The sequence below is a fragment of the Salvelinus sp. IW2-2015 genome, unplaced genomic scaffold (genome assembly GCF_002910315.2).
Source record: "Salvelinus sp. IW2-2015 unplaced genomic scaffold, ASM291031v2 Un_scaffold1058, whole genome shotgun sequence".
Classification (NCBI taxonomy): Eukaryota; Metazoa; Chordata; class Actinopteri; order Salmoniformes; family Salmonidae; genus Salvelinus; species Salvelinus sp. IW2-2015.
Genome location: NW_019942711.1, coordinates 85,588 through 99,443, shown reverse-complemented (window position 1 = coordinate 99,443; position 13,856 = coordinate 85,588). Strand labels below are relative to the sequence as shown.

Below are 13,856 nucleotides of genomic sequence, written 5' to 3'. Positions count from 1 at the left end.
CACTCCGGAGATGTGCTCCGACCAACAACTGTTCGTCATATGAGCGCAGGTAAAATAGATCATGCTGCAGGCAGCATAGAAAAGAAAAAAGACATGTTTAGAACTAATAAACGATTGCATGGTGCAAGAATGAATGCTATGATGGACACAGCTTTGTAGAACCAAAAGATACACAGCTTCTGCTCAACAAACTCGAATCATCGTGAACTGCAAACGATATTGTGCTTATCACCCTCACACCACTCAAGCAATGCATTCCGTCAAGAGTCGTTTACAATCGTGTCCGGTTGCGGCCACAACTAGACTTTGTTTCAAATGTACCAAGAAATAATCGTATTTGTATGCCTAGCAATCAACAAATATACATTGTTTAAAGAACCATTATATAAGTCTGTCACAAACGACATCTCCAATAAGCCCCTTACGGTGAACGACCTATGAACGAGAGGCTTGTAGAATTATGACTATTTCTAGTTTTTAGTTATCGTTCACCAGGGTCCTGCATGCTCTGGGCATTACTGACTCAAATGAACAAAATGAGTCGAAAGACTCATTCATTTGACTGAACGAGTCGAAAAGATCGGAGTCAGTAAAAAGAGCCGAAAGTCCCATCACTACACTAAACCAAAACACCTATATAACATAATTGTATGACGTTAAATTCACAAATGAGAGCTCACCTGAGCTTCTCATCCCAGACAAACTTCTTGCGAGGTCCCATCACTCTCTTCCCAGGCTTCTCCTCATCCTCCTCTTCTGACCCGTTCTTTTCCCCCTCTTCTGACTGCTGTCTGTAAATACACAACCCAGAGAGAATATTGGACGAGGAATGGAAAAATAGACAGCAAGGGACAAAAGGAGAGGTATGAGAGGAAATAAGAGGTGAACAGAATGCAGGAGAAGAAAGGAGAAGGCCTTACTTGGCCACTTTGGCGATGCAGTCCATGTTGTATCTGGCGATCTGCTCTGGCATCACGCTGCACACAGCCAGCTTCAGCTTCAGTAGTGGGGCATGCAGACGGTCGTCCTGTATGACAGAAGATGGAAAAGATTACAATCACGCACACCAGATGACACTCACGCCACACACTCCGTTAACAAACAATCTACAATTAGATAGAAGACAAGAACAGGCATATTATGTGCACACACAAACATACACATAAAATGTCAAACATTTTAGTGCATACATACACACCTGGATATTGAGGCTGAGTTTCTTTAGGCGTTTGAGCAGAGCCTCCTTGTTGCAGGGCACAAAGGCCTCGAGATGGGAGTAGACTGAAGAGCGCACTGCTGCCGGCTGCTCCTGGACCTGCAACTCAATACTGACCAACACACAGAGGAAGAGGGTTAGACATTAAGATAAACACTGACTAACACATGCAGAGAGATGGACAGGGGAGGAAAGACGGTTTGTTCTGTTGTAAAGAGCTCAGAGCAGAGACTCACTCCAGTAGGATGTTGTTCATGTCCAGCGTGAAGAACTTTTTCCTGCCCTCTTGATCAAAGTGATGAGAAGCCTGTTCGTTGGAGAATAATTCAATTTCAGACATTCTCTAAAAAAAATATATTATGCTCAAATGGACACTGAAATGTAATGCAAATCAATCAATCACCTGCCCTTTCACTCCTCTAAGCCTCACCTTGTCGTCTAAGCCTTTCTTTTTGATTCCCTTCGTTACAGTACCTCTCGCTCTTGGCCTCCTCTCCTCCCTGCCTCCACTACCTTTCTCTCCTCTTCCTGATATTCCCCTTGCCCTTCACCCTGACCGTTCTGTCAGAGAGTTGGCACTTGTTTTCCCCTCATCATCTCCCTCAAAGAACATCACTGCTCTCTTGTTGCCACAGCAACCTCTACTTCTCACTCCTACTTGTGCCCCTGAGAGAATGCATGTGTTACTCTGGTCTCTTTAAGGAAGGAAATATCAAAATGGTGACAATCATCACTTTTCGTTTTTTTTTGGGGGGGGGGGAATCTATGCACTCCGTGTAATGTGCTTGAACGTTTTCAACGAGCAGTGAGGGCCTTTAGACCCTACAAATAAAATAAAGAAACTGACTTAAGACCCAAAATATCTCGAAATATGAAATATATCTGCAGCTGGATTTGATTGAAGGTGTCAGTCACTTACCACTCGGAGGTCCTCAATACGCTTACTGAGAGGGGCAGGCAGTCCATTAGGCAGAGGAGGAGGGGGCAGGAGACCTCCTTGTGCCCCCTGGACCCTACCCTGGACCCTACCCGGAGCACCGTTCTCCCCCTGCGCAGGGCTGGAGGGCTGAGGAGAGTCCAGCAACCCAAAGTCCAGGTCGCCCATCATGTCCTGCAGCATGTCGTTGTTATTGGCTGAGCCCAGCAGTGACATCATGGCAGGGTCGTTGGCCAGGTCGGCCATGCTGATGTCGCTGGGTTTAGGGTGTGCGTTGAGCAGGGCACTGTTGGCATTGTGCTGGCCACGGGGCAGACCGGGGTTCTTCTTGCGGTTCTCCTCCTTCTCCCGCGTGAAGCGGCGGAGCATGGCAGCCAGATTCAGAGAGTCCTTCATCAACTTCTTCCGCTTCTTCTTCTCTGGCCGGTGGACATTCAGGCCAGATGCTCTGAAAGATAACATAGGACCGTTGCGTTGCTACATGGAGCTTGTTACAAGCCATAGACATATAGCATAACTACGAAGCACACTACTCAAGTCAAAGTCAGGCAATAAGTTCATACATCATATGAGCTTATACATCAGTTAACTTCCGAAGTGGCACAACAGATGTAGAACATTGCTCACCCTTGCTTTGGCATCCTGATCTTCCTGGGCTTTTTCTCATCCATGTTACTGCCATCTTGCTTTTTCATTCGCTTCTTTATCACACGCTCCTCACCATCTTTCAACTTCTACAGACAGGAGGAACAAAAACTGAGCTTGTCACATGATATAGAAATAGAGTTTAACACTGAATAACATTTGTTCATATATTGAAATGGTGTGTGTGTGTAACCCACCTTGAAGTCCTCTCCCTCTGACTCGGAAGCTGCTCTGAACTGCAGGGTGCCAGTGTTGATGTAGAACCCTCCCAGCTTAGTGTTGAGGGAGGCTGGCACCAGCTCATCATACTGAGGGGAAGAAAGTAGCTAAGGGATAATCAACAAGGGGCTATGTATTCTCTGGAAAATAATAAACAACATGGAAGGTGTGTTCGACTACACGCTAGCGGAGTGGAACTAACCTTCCATGGAGTTGCATTATTTTCCGAGTTGATTTTCCCTTTTATGGCTATAATTTAACAAATTTACAGTTAAAATTCCTTCAACACCCACTGAAGTAGCTAGCAAGTTTACTAGATATAGTAGCTACAGTAGTTGCCTTAGTAACCAAACAAACAGCTTGCTATTATGAAAATGAAATTCAACAATGCCAATAATGTTCTCAACTCAACTTTTGCAGCTCAAACATAGAACATGTAAGAATGAACTGTAGCTATTGAATTCTACTGTGCTGATATACCGGGCATTATAGGGAAATAATGCCCGCTCTAGAATGCCCGTCAAGCCAATCAGGAAAGACTATTCAACAATGCCATGGTATAACAGGTTACAAACAGCAGATAAACTAATAAGCAAGTATGGGGGAGAGGAATGCAATGTGTTAATGAAAAAGGATCTATGATACAGGAGCTAGGGGTAAAGTGCAAATATGTTAAAGCATATGTTGATGCTTGTTTACATGAGTCTGTTCACAAAGGAAGGATTCTGCAGTATATGAGCAGACAGAGGGTACATACAGCCTCAGAGTTATCAATGAATGGGTCAGTCTCATCGTAGCCAAAACCAATGTCGATGAGATCCTGCACCCTGTCCTTCCTCTTCTTTTTCCCTGTTTTGGCCTGTGACTAGAGGAAACAAACAATTACAGTTGACTAGGTGAAAATATACAATGCAAATGCAACAAAATCAATCTATTTGATCTATGTGTAGACCTATTTGTTTCCACCACAGAGTAAAGGGACCTACATATTTGCTCTCAAATTTCTTGGCGAGCGCCTCTACTTCTCTTCTCTCCTTCTCATTGTCTGCAAAGGGGTCGTTGGGGTCCAGGGCTGGCATCAGGCCTTTAGGAGGTCCTGGAGCAGGAGGCTTCTTCACCTTCAAGAGACAATCAGGCACGTCAGGAAATGAGAGTAGGTAAAATGGGTACAACTGTGGATTCTTAGTAGCTTAAAATGTAATCTTAAAAGTTGTACCTCCAGCAAGATGGGAAATAGGTGTCATTAGCATATTATATAATTTATAACGGTAATATAAACATTCATATGAAAATTAGAAGAACGTTATAGCCTACATGAAGATGGCATGCTTACATCATATCTAAGAATACTGTAGCTACCGTTGGCCAACATCGCTCTTGTTGACAACAGCACCATAGCCTCGAGAGCTTACACTTGAAGCTGCCTACGCGTTCACCGGCCCAACCTGCTGTGTTATCACTTGTAGCCTTGACTGATTTCACGTCTTTACCTGAGTAGATTGAACAAGTTCACTGTAGTTGAATTCAGCAGATCCCCGTTCGCTGGGTTCAGGCAAGGAGAGGTTCAAGCGCACTGTTACACGTTTTGTTTCCGCTGAATCCCCGTCACCGGCTTTCACGATACCGAATGGACTAGCACCAGTACCACCTCCTGGCCTGGTTGCTGCACTTCCACCTCCTCCATCTTCCCCCAAACTGATTTCGGCCTCATCTTCCCGGCGGCGTTTCTTGGATTCAGAAGGCGGTGCATTGTTGTTAAAAGAATAGATTGTGACAAACGGTACTTTTCTCGGTTCGGCCATTTGATGCTGACCGTCACAGAGCCCCTAGGTACGAACACACAAGGGAGGACGAGACTTCACTTTACTAACGTTACTGTAGCTTGCTATCTAAAATTGGGAATGTTCGACAACTAACGTTAGTTTACCATCTAGCTATATCAGGTAATAAAATGCCTTAACCCACACAGTGGTATCTTCTGCACCTCCCAGGTTAGCTCCGGGTCCTTTAAATCACGAGGAAGAGTAGTTTTAGTTGTTTCCATTAAATTGTTCGGTAGCTACCGCAAGGAGGCATCTGAAGTAGCCATCTTGACCATTATTATCATTATTCAGTGAGAGTAGTAACTGGGCGTGCGTATGAAAAGCGGAAACAGAAAAGTCAGGGAGCAGTCTTTGACCAATCATAGAGCGAGAACGCCCCTCAAGAACCGCCCACTTTGCATACTAGCGCGAATACGGAGAATTGATTGTTCCCTGACTCTGGCACGCGGGATGTTTAGACGATGTTCCTTGAACACTTTTATCTGGACTGAACGCACCGAAACACAGGACTACCGTTCATTAGAAAATATGCATTGAAACCAACAAATTCTAATGTTTTATATTTCTGTATATGCATGATAAGGACTGGTCTTTATGTGCTCTAAAACGTTATGTCAAGGCCAGAGATAATAAAAGCACAGATGTGGTATAAGATTTTAATATTTATTCACATAGGCAAATATGTACAGAATAAATGTGCAGAAAAACGACACCAATACAATGTACTAGCAAAATAACAAACAGGAAAGAGATGAATGAATAATGAACAAACTGGCACTTATGGTGAATTTTTGCATTTGACTGTCAGTTTGCCCAAAGGACCCTTTTCTTCATATAGGCTTTGCATTCTTAAGTAAGGAATGATAACATCACAGAGAAACCCTGTTGTCCTTGGCCCATTTCTTCAGAATCCTGATGATGTATTCCACCTGAGGATTCCCAGTGTTCCTCAGCAAGGGCAGCACTTCCCTCAAAGCCTCCCTGTAAAATACACACAATTGAGCACATTATGGTAACATAAAAACTCACATTGTTAGACTTCAGCAATGCAAAACACAGCATGTCAAAAAAATGTGTTAGGTCACTGAGCTGAGGACAGATTATTTCAACGCTATACAAAGTGGTGACATTCATGATCCTATATCAATCCAATAGATTGCTACGGTAGACATGGTACCTACCTGGGTTCTCTGCTTGCCAAAATTAGCTGAAAGATACCCACACAGGCTCCCCTTTTGCCCTCCCAGTACTCAGGGTTGGGGTCCAATCTCTCCAAGACATCAAATGCCTTTGCTGAGTAGTAGAACTGGCCCATCTGTAGATGAGAGAGAAGAGTTACACATGGTGCAAATCAGTGGTGTAAAGTACTTAAGTAGTTTTTTGGGGTATCTGTACTTTACTATTTATATTTTTGACTACTTTTACTTTACTACATTCCTAAAGAAAATTATGTACTTTTTACTCCATACATTTTCTCTGACACCCAAAAGTACTCGTTACATTTTGAATTCATATACTTATCAAGAGAACATTCGTTTGTAAATGATGTCGTGAATGTTGGAGTGTGCCCCTGGCTATCTGTAKATTWAAAAAATCTAGAAAAAGTGTCCATCTCCTTTGCTTAATATAAGGAATTTGAAATTCTTTATACATGTCTTTTTTTGATACGCAAGTCTTTTTTAGAAATTACATTTACTTTTAATACTTAAGTATATTTAAAACCAAATACTTCTAGACTTTTACTCAAGTATTTTACTGGGTGACTTTTACTTGAGTCATTTTCTATTAAGGCATCTTTACTTTAACTCAAGTATGACAATTGGGTACTTTTTCCATCACTGGTGCAAGTGCTCTCAGAATGAAATAACTTCTGTCCTGATGGGGAAATTAAACATTTAGGAAGTTGAGTGATTTTGGAATTAATAAAGGAGAGTAACCTTGTAGCAATCGTTTGCAATGAGCTGCAAGAGGCTGAAGGACTCTGCTGAGGTCTCCATCTTCATGTAGAGCTCCCAGGCCAGACGGGCCTTCTGGTTCATAATGTCTAAATAGGACAACAGGGTTCATTGACAACAATAGAACAACCACACAGTGTTATACCAGCAAATGTTTACATCGTTTAATGAGAAGGAGAACATACAGCAGCGTGCCAGCCAGCTCAGGTACACATAGTCACTCTTGTTCTTGTCATTCTGAATCAACAGGAAGATCTGGGAGACAAAGAGAAAGCACACACTTAACAGACAATAAAACACATATATCCGTATCAGTGAAAAAGTTAACAAAATGACATCAAACAATCCCAAAAGTCAAGGTTTTACCTCCTCTGCCTCCCTGTAGTTGCCAACAGCAGCTTTGGCCTGTGCATAGTTGAAGTTGAAGGCGTCATCGTTGTAGAAATAACTCTGTGAGCAATGAGAGTTCAGAGTATTTAGAATCCATTGAAGAATGATAATTATAGAACGTCAATATTCTATGTGGACACAAATGTGTGTCATGGTATTACGCTGTGCTTACCTTGACAGAGTTGAGGTAGATGAGCACATCCTCAAACTGCCTGAGCAGAAAGAAACAAGAAGCCATGCACTGTCTGCCAGGGATGGTGTCTAATACACAGGGAAAGGAATTGTTAAAGTAAGCACCAGTGTAAAAACGTATTTACCATTGAATTAGTGCAGTACAAAAATGTAATTCTAGTCAGTATTTTAAATACCTGGAGGAGCACTCACCACATTCGCTAGCTGAGCCACCAACCAGCTGGAAAAACTGCTGAGCAATCTTCAGATGATCTCTCTGTAATGGAAAAATAACATGATAATGTCACACAAACAAAATCAGGCGGGTATCAAGGCAGAACTATAGATATACTGTACATGAATCTATAGTTATATATACACTTTACAAAAATATAAAACGCAACAATTTCAAAGATTTTACTGAGTTACAGTTCATATAAGGAAATCAGTCAATTGCAATAAATACAGATATGCATCTGTGTCACAGGTACCTTCAAAAGAGGTTGGGGCATGGATCAGAAAACCAGTCATTATCTGGTGTGACCACTATTTGCCTCATGCAGCACAACACATCTCGTTCGCATAGAGTTGATCAGGCTGTTGATTGTGGCCTGTGGAATGTTCTCTCACTCATCTTCAATGGCTGTGTGAAGTTTCTGGATATTGGTGGGAACTGGAACACGCTGTCCTACACATTAATTCAGAGCATCCCAAACATGCTCAATGGGTCACATGTCTGGTGACTATGCAGGCCATGGTAGAACTGGGACATTTTCAGCTTCTAGGGATTGTGTACAGATACTTGCGACATGGGGCCGGGCATTATCATGCTGAAACATGAAGTGATGGAGGCTGATGAATTGTACAACATTGGGCCTCAGGATCTCGTCACGTTATCTCTGTGCATTCAAATTACCATCAATAAAATGCAATTGTGTTCGTCGTCCGTAGCTTATGCCTGTCCTTACCATAACCCCACCGCCACCATGGCGCACTCTGTTCACAACGTTGACATCAGCAAACCATTCGCCCACATGACGCCGTACACGTGGTCTGCAGTTGTGAGGCCAGTTGGATGTACTGCCGAATTCTCTAAAAACGACGTTGGCGGCGGTTTATGATAGAGAAATAAACATTCAATTCTCTGGCAACAACTCGTGGACATTTCTGCAGTCAGCATGCCAATTTCACGCTCCCTCAAAACTTGAGAAATCTGTGGCATTGTGTTGTGTGACAAAACAGCACGTTTTAGAGTGGCCTTTTATTGTTCCAAGCCCAAAGTGCACCTGTGTCATTGAGCATGCTGTTTAAATGAATCAGCTTCTTGATATGCCACACCTGTCAGGTAGATGGATTATCTTGGCAAAGGAGAAATGCTCACTAAGATGTAAACACATTTGTGCACAGAAAGCTCATGAAACAAGGGAACAACACTTTACATGTTGCGCTTATATTTTTGTTCAGTGTAGTAACTAACTGCATCTCTGGTACTCACCGACCCCATCTCCTGTCCGAGTGCAGCATTCACAACCCCCTTCAAGATGTACTCCTGAAAAAAAGGCAGGGAAAGGTTACAGCACATATGCACTTACCATACACCACAATCCATTGAGTTCATGGCTAGGGCTGCACTAACCCTGGCAAAGAGAGGAGGAGGATAGGGAAAGAGGGGGAGATGGCGAGAGAGAGCTGGCTGCACACACACACTTACTGTACGCTGATGTACATTAAGACTAACACTGCCCTGAACCTGAGAAAGAGAGAGAGAGAGAGAAAGGGGGAGGTTAATACACAACCGCCTACCACAAATGACTACCCTGCAAACGCAGAACTACACCGCAAACTACACTATCCTTGTAGAAGGAGGAAGAGGAAAAGGGAGAGCAGGGAAGAGAAGGTAAGATTACTGGACCCTAAAATAGCTGAGGGGCAGGAGACGAATGATAGGCGGGATGAAAAAATAAGGGAGGGAGTGAAATCTGGAAATGGTGAATGGAAATAGAGGAATGAACCTGTGGTGTGGTGGGTTCTAAGTCTTTGATGAGCTGGTAGGACTCCTGGACATCATCTGAGAAAAATAKAATTACTATCCATATACTAACAGTAAAAAAAACACACTTAGTTATCAATCAGTTATCGTTACATTGGCTAGTCAGTAATAAAGGTGGCAGCCCACCTTGTCTGAGGTAGTAGATGACCAGATTGAGACGAGCCTCAGTAATGACATCAATCAGTGCAGGCAGCACTTGCAAGGCCCCCTCCCCGCTACGAAACACCACCTGAACACCAGAGAAAGAATCAAAAAGGGTAATTTGCTTGCATGCTGCTACACACGTGAGGTGCAAAACTGCTATGTTCCCTAGGCTGATAAATCATGACTCTCACCAGGTTGTGTCGGATTAACTCCTTGGCAAACTCAAAGGAGCTGGAGGAGATATCTATCAGGTTTTTCAGCTCAGTCTGAGAGAAGGAAAATGTGATTTTTGTTGTTTAATACTACAATGTTGTACATTGCGGAGTCACTGACTGAAGCCTTACAAACATTAACAAAGCAACATTCAGACAAACAAGGTTTCATTTTGAGAATTATTTGCTCAGGACTCTCTTGTCAAGTTGCGTTACCTCTGCTGCTTTTCCGTTGTAGAGCCTGAAGTGGTTGCAGGCCTTGAGGTTGAGAGCAATGGTGGAGTCTGGGACGCTCTGCAGGTAAACAGCCAGCACCTCCTGGGACACATCGTAGTAGTCCAGCTTGTAGTAGCACAGAGCCACATACACATTCAGGGCCAGGAAGTCTCTGCAGCAGACACAGTATGAACAGCGCATGAGCTCCACCGACTCACAGTAGGTACAATGAATCGCTCTTTCCCACCCTCTCACCTGCATAAGCAGTCACTATCCTCCTCTCCAGTCTCCGTTATCTTCTCTCTGTCTCAACACAGGGAAACTATCACTCTCCCTCCCTCCACTCCCTCTCTAACTCCCCCTCTCATAGTCTGTGCCGCTACTCCCATATGTGTCAGGATTACATTTGGAGTGTTGCCCGGTGTCTCTGTCACTCTYTGGTGCATTCTGTTGCCTGTCACCTGTTCTGCAGCAGGATGCGTTTGTAGATGTCGATGGCCTCCTGGTAGTGGGAGCGCATGTAGTGGATGGAGGCTAGGCTGAGCTGATCCTCTGTCACATCCTCCAACTCCTGGTGGAAACCCATCAGCTGCTTCTCATCATTGAACTGGGAGAGAAAAAAAGAAATAGACCAGAAATAAAGGTATAATATAATTAATTATGTTATTTAAGTTGTTTGGTACCATAGCACTGAATGAATGAGTMAGKGATAAGGGRGAAAGCTGACCTTGTGAGCCAAATGGAACAGTAGTCGATTCTGCAGCTGGCATTTAGGGGCTGAAAGAGGTAGAGGAAGCACATAAGGTCAGGGAGAAAAGGTCTTTAATTTTCCATATCACCTTTTCTAATAAAGCAACAAAATGTGAGAATAGGGAACAAGGTGGATGAGGTACCCTTGCGTGAAGCCTCCTCTGCTTCTTTGTAAAGCCCCAGGAAGAAGAGAGTACAGGCCAGGTAGACCCACACATCCGGGCGGCAGTCTGGTTTGTCTGTCAGGGCCTTGTATTCCTGAGGAAGGAATAGACACATAGGTATTAGTTCATGTCTCACAAATCAAAAACAGGAAAATACTTTCACACATCCAAACCAATGTTACTGAATTCAATAAAGGTTTTCAAACCTCCATGGCTCTCTTGTAGTCACCAAGGTGGAAAGCACAGTAGGCCAACCACAGGTCTGCATCCTCCCCTCGCTCGCCAACATTGCGCTGAAACTGAGCAAATTGAACCATATTGATAGGATGAGCATCKTATTTCGCAGACAGTAATGTAAGCACTGCATTGTTCAAAGATATAACAGCTCTATAAACCTATATGTCACACTTCAGAAGGCATGCAGCCAGAATGGCATTTACCTCCAACAACGTAATGGCCCCCAGATAGTCTCTTTGAATTAGGAAGTCCTCCACAAGCGGTGACTTTTTTTCTTTTATCTTCTTATTTACTGGGATCTCCCCACCAACAGCTGCTGGCTTTAATCTGGACAGAATCTGAGAGAATGAATATGAAAATTATATAGAACTCCACAGCCGATGCTGTCCACAACAGAGCCAGCCATAATTACTAAGGGCCCATCCAACTAGTTACTTGTCTCAAACCTGTGGCTGGGCTGCAACCTTGTCTCAAAGCATTTCGTATTATTCTCTATGTAAATCAAAGACACTCCATTTAAATATATATGTTACGTATGAAATGGACAACCTCAAATTAATACATCACCCATTTCGTATGATATGTTACGAATTTGCTAAACATACACTATGTAACCATACAACCTAAGTAACCATACCAAACATAATATACTAATTTCAGTATCGCGGATTTAAGTGTACTGTTACGTATGTTACGGTCTAATCTATGAGACCAGGCTGGCGTGCTAGGTAACGTTAGATTTCTGCAACAACAAAAAATATAGAATCATCCAGCACGGAAATGTTTACAGACTTCTTCGTGTGGTAGCTAACCTAACGTTAATGCTAAATTGCATAGACTACTAAACAAAGGTTCAATAGCTAGCTAGCTAACAGTACGTTAATGTTAGCGAACGTTACGTTAGCGTAGCTGCATTCAGTAAAGCAAACACTTACCATGGCCAATGTAGTTAGTCGTCACGAAAGCACAGTAACAGCGCTCAGATAATCAGACAAGATACATGTTTTTCTAATCAAGAAATATATGCTAACCAGCTAGTGTAACAGATAGCTGTTGACAAGCATGGGAGCTCTTGTCGCCAAGCAACGTCCCCACCAGTCTTTGCCCCTCCCTAGCCTACTGGTTTATCACTGTGTTTAAAGGTGGAGTTGTAGAAAGTGAATTATAGACGCATGGCGAGTATGCCAAAAAACATGAAGGTTTTATACTGCTAACACTATTACACACGCTTGTCTTATAAATGGACATAAAGTCTCACATCCATTCATCATCACAGCAGATGAGGAATAGCAGATTTCTCAGTGGTTGAAAATTGTACCACTTATCCCAATATGATGTAACAGGGTGATTCTGCAGCTATGTCCTCGGGGTAATTTTGGAGGATTTTATCAATACATGTGTTTAAAAAATCTGGGGTGATTGTAGTGTGAACTTAACATATAAAGAATAAAAACATCCATAGTTTTGAGCTTCTACTATGTTTTTCTATGAGAAAACATGAATAATTACACATTATAAACTGGGTGGGTCAAGCCCTGAATGCTGATTGGCTGACAGCAGTGGTATATAAGACCCTATACCACATTCACCTTCATTTTTACTGCTCTAATTACGTTGGTAATCAGTTTATAATAGCAATAAGGTACCTCGGGGGTTTGTGGTATATTGGCCATATACCACATCCCCCATGCCTTATTGCTTAATTATATAATGTTATCTAGTAGAGAGAGTCAATTAAATAAAATCTTTATCAATATTTATTGTGAGTATGCCCTTTATATTTTCACAAAATCAGTGGTGTAAAGTACTTAAGTAGTACTTGAAAGTATTTTTACTTAAGTAATTTTTGGGGGTATCTGTACTTTACTATTTATATTTTTGACAACTTTTAATTTTACTTCACTACATCACTAAAGAAAACAATGTACTTTTTACTCCATACATTTTCCCTGATACCCAAAAGTACTCGTTACATTTCGAATGCTTAGCAGGACATGAAAATAGTCCAATTCACACATTTGTCAAGAGAACATCCCTGGTCATCCCTACTGCCTCGGATCTGGCACTCTAACACAAATGCTTCGTTGTTAAATTATGTCTTAGTGTTGGAGTTGTACCTCTTACTTTTACTTGAGTCATTTTACTTTGAGTCATTTAAAAAAAACGTTTACTCAAGTATAATAATTGGGTACTTTTTTCACCACTGCACAAAATACACCTGTCCTTTGGTAGTGGTGTCATTTCTGCCACTGAGGGCAAAATTCCTCATAAATAAAGTTTGGTCAAGAGAATGTTAATTTAGTTACCATGGAAACATATTGGAACACTGAAGCATATGGCTGCAGTGGACAGTTGTTCCAGGTGTGCTGTCCAGAAGTTGAAGAAAACTCAAGGTAAATATTGCTGGTGTAGAGAATATTTTTTATTATCAGTCATTTCCGAACAGGCCATAATTTCTTTAATTTGTGGTAGAATTGAGATTTTTTACATTTATTTTGTGTAAACTATATGCTAACTCTAACACTAGCCAAAGCATGCTAAGCAGTCTGTCATTTATCTCCAAAAACTGTAGAAGTGTCATTTCCATCCCAGTCATGTCCATCACAAACTTACAATAGCTCGCGAAAGTGTCCACCCACCTTGGCATTTTCCCTATTTTGTTGCCTTACAACCTGAATTAAAAATATATTTTTTTTTGGGGGGGGGTTGTATCATTTGATTTACACA

The 13,856-nt window shown here is 42.2% G+C and overlaps 2 protein-coding genes across 5 annotated transcripts; both read right to left on the bottom strand.

Moving 5' to 3' along the window:
- Positions 1 to 620: 620 nt before the first annotated feature.
- LOC139022562 (ubinuclein-2-like) lies at positions 621 to 5,131 on the bottom strand. The gene is made up of 10 exons (XM_070438621.1): positions 4,508 to 5,131; positions 4,004 to 4,135; positions 3,775 to 3,882; positions 2,996 to 3,106; positions 2,781 to 2,887; positions 2,136 to 2,601; positions 1,453 to 1,523; positions 1,199 to 1,328; positions 921 to 1,027; positions 621 to 791 (listed from the first exon to the last, which is right to left on the bottom strand). The coding sequence occupies exons 1-10, from the start codon at positions 4,817 to 4,819 to the stop codon at positions 677 to 679; spliced, it is 1,659 nt and encodes a 552-aa protein (XP_070294722.1). The 5' UTR covers positions 4,820 to 5,131; the 3' UTR covers positions 621 to 676.
- Positions 5,132 to 5,489: 358 nt separating this feature from the next.
- On the bottom strand, positions 5,490 to 12,365 carry LOC111981141 (intraflagellar transport protein 56). Of its 4 annotated transcripts, XM_024136955.2 has the most exons (20): positions 12,065 to 12,365; positions 11,333 to 11,467; positions 11,099 to 11,191; positions 10,872 to 10,986; positions 10,706 to 10,755; positions 10,440 to 10,585; positions 10,234 to 10,281; positions 9,979 to 10,150; positions 9,742 to 9,816; positions 9,533 to 9,635; positions 9,369 to 9,424; positions 9,068 to 9,106; positions 8,852 to 8,905; positions 7,570 to 7,633; positions 7,358 to 7,446; positions 7,162 to 7,245; positions 6,981 to 7,050; positions 6,778 to 6,884; positions 6,022 to 6,155; positions 5,490 to 5,821 (listed from the first exon to the last, which is right to left on the bottom strand). In XM_024136955.2, the coding sequence occupies exons 1-20, from the start codon at positions 12,065 to 12,067 to the stop codon at positions 5,710 to 5,712; spliced, it is 1,749 nt and encodes a 582-aa protein (XP_023992723.1). In that variant the 5' UTR covers positions 12,068 to 12,365; the 3' UTR covers positions 5,490 to 5,709. The 4 variants fall into 4 exon arrangements, with proteins under 4 accessions (XP_023992723.1, XP_023992724.1, XP_023992725.1 ...); XM_024136956.2 differs by lacking the exon at positions 9,068 to 9,106 and having other exon boundaries at positions 12,065 to 12,363; XM_024136957.2 differs by lacking the exon at positions 10,234 to 10,281 and having other exon boundaries at positions 12,065 to 12,361.
- Positions 12,366 to 13,856: the final 1,491 nt, after the last annotated feature.

Coding starts and splice junctions, on each gene's coding strand:
- LOC139022562 (XM_070438621.1), bottom strand. CDS start 4,819: ATGGCCGAACCGAGAAAAGTACCGTTTGTCACAATCTATTCTTTTAAC. Junction 4,136..4,507: donor AACTTGTTCAATCTACTCAG/GTAAAGACGTGA, acceptor TGTCTCTTGAAG/GTGAAGAAGCCTCCTGCTCC. Junction 1,329..1,452: donor ATGAACAACATCCTACTGGA/GTGAGTCTCTGC, acceptor TGTGTTGGTCAG/TATTGAGTTGCAGGTCCAGG.
- LOC111981141 (XM_024136955.2), bottom strand. Junction 9,817..9,978: donor ACAACGGAAAAGCAGCAGAG/GTAACGCAACTT, acceptor TCCTTCTCTCAG/ACTGAGCTGAAAAACCTGAT. Junction 6,885..6,980: donor GAGCTGGCTGGCACGCTGCT/GTATGTTCTCCT, acceptor TGTCCTATTTAG/ACATTATGAACCAGAAGGCC.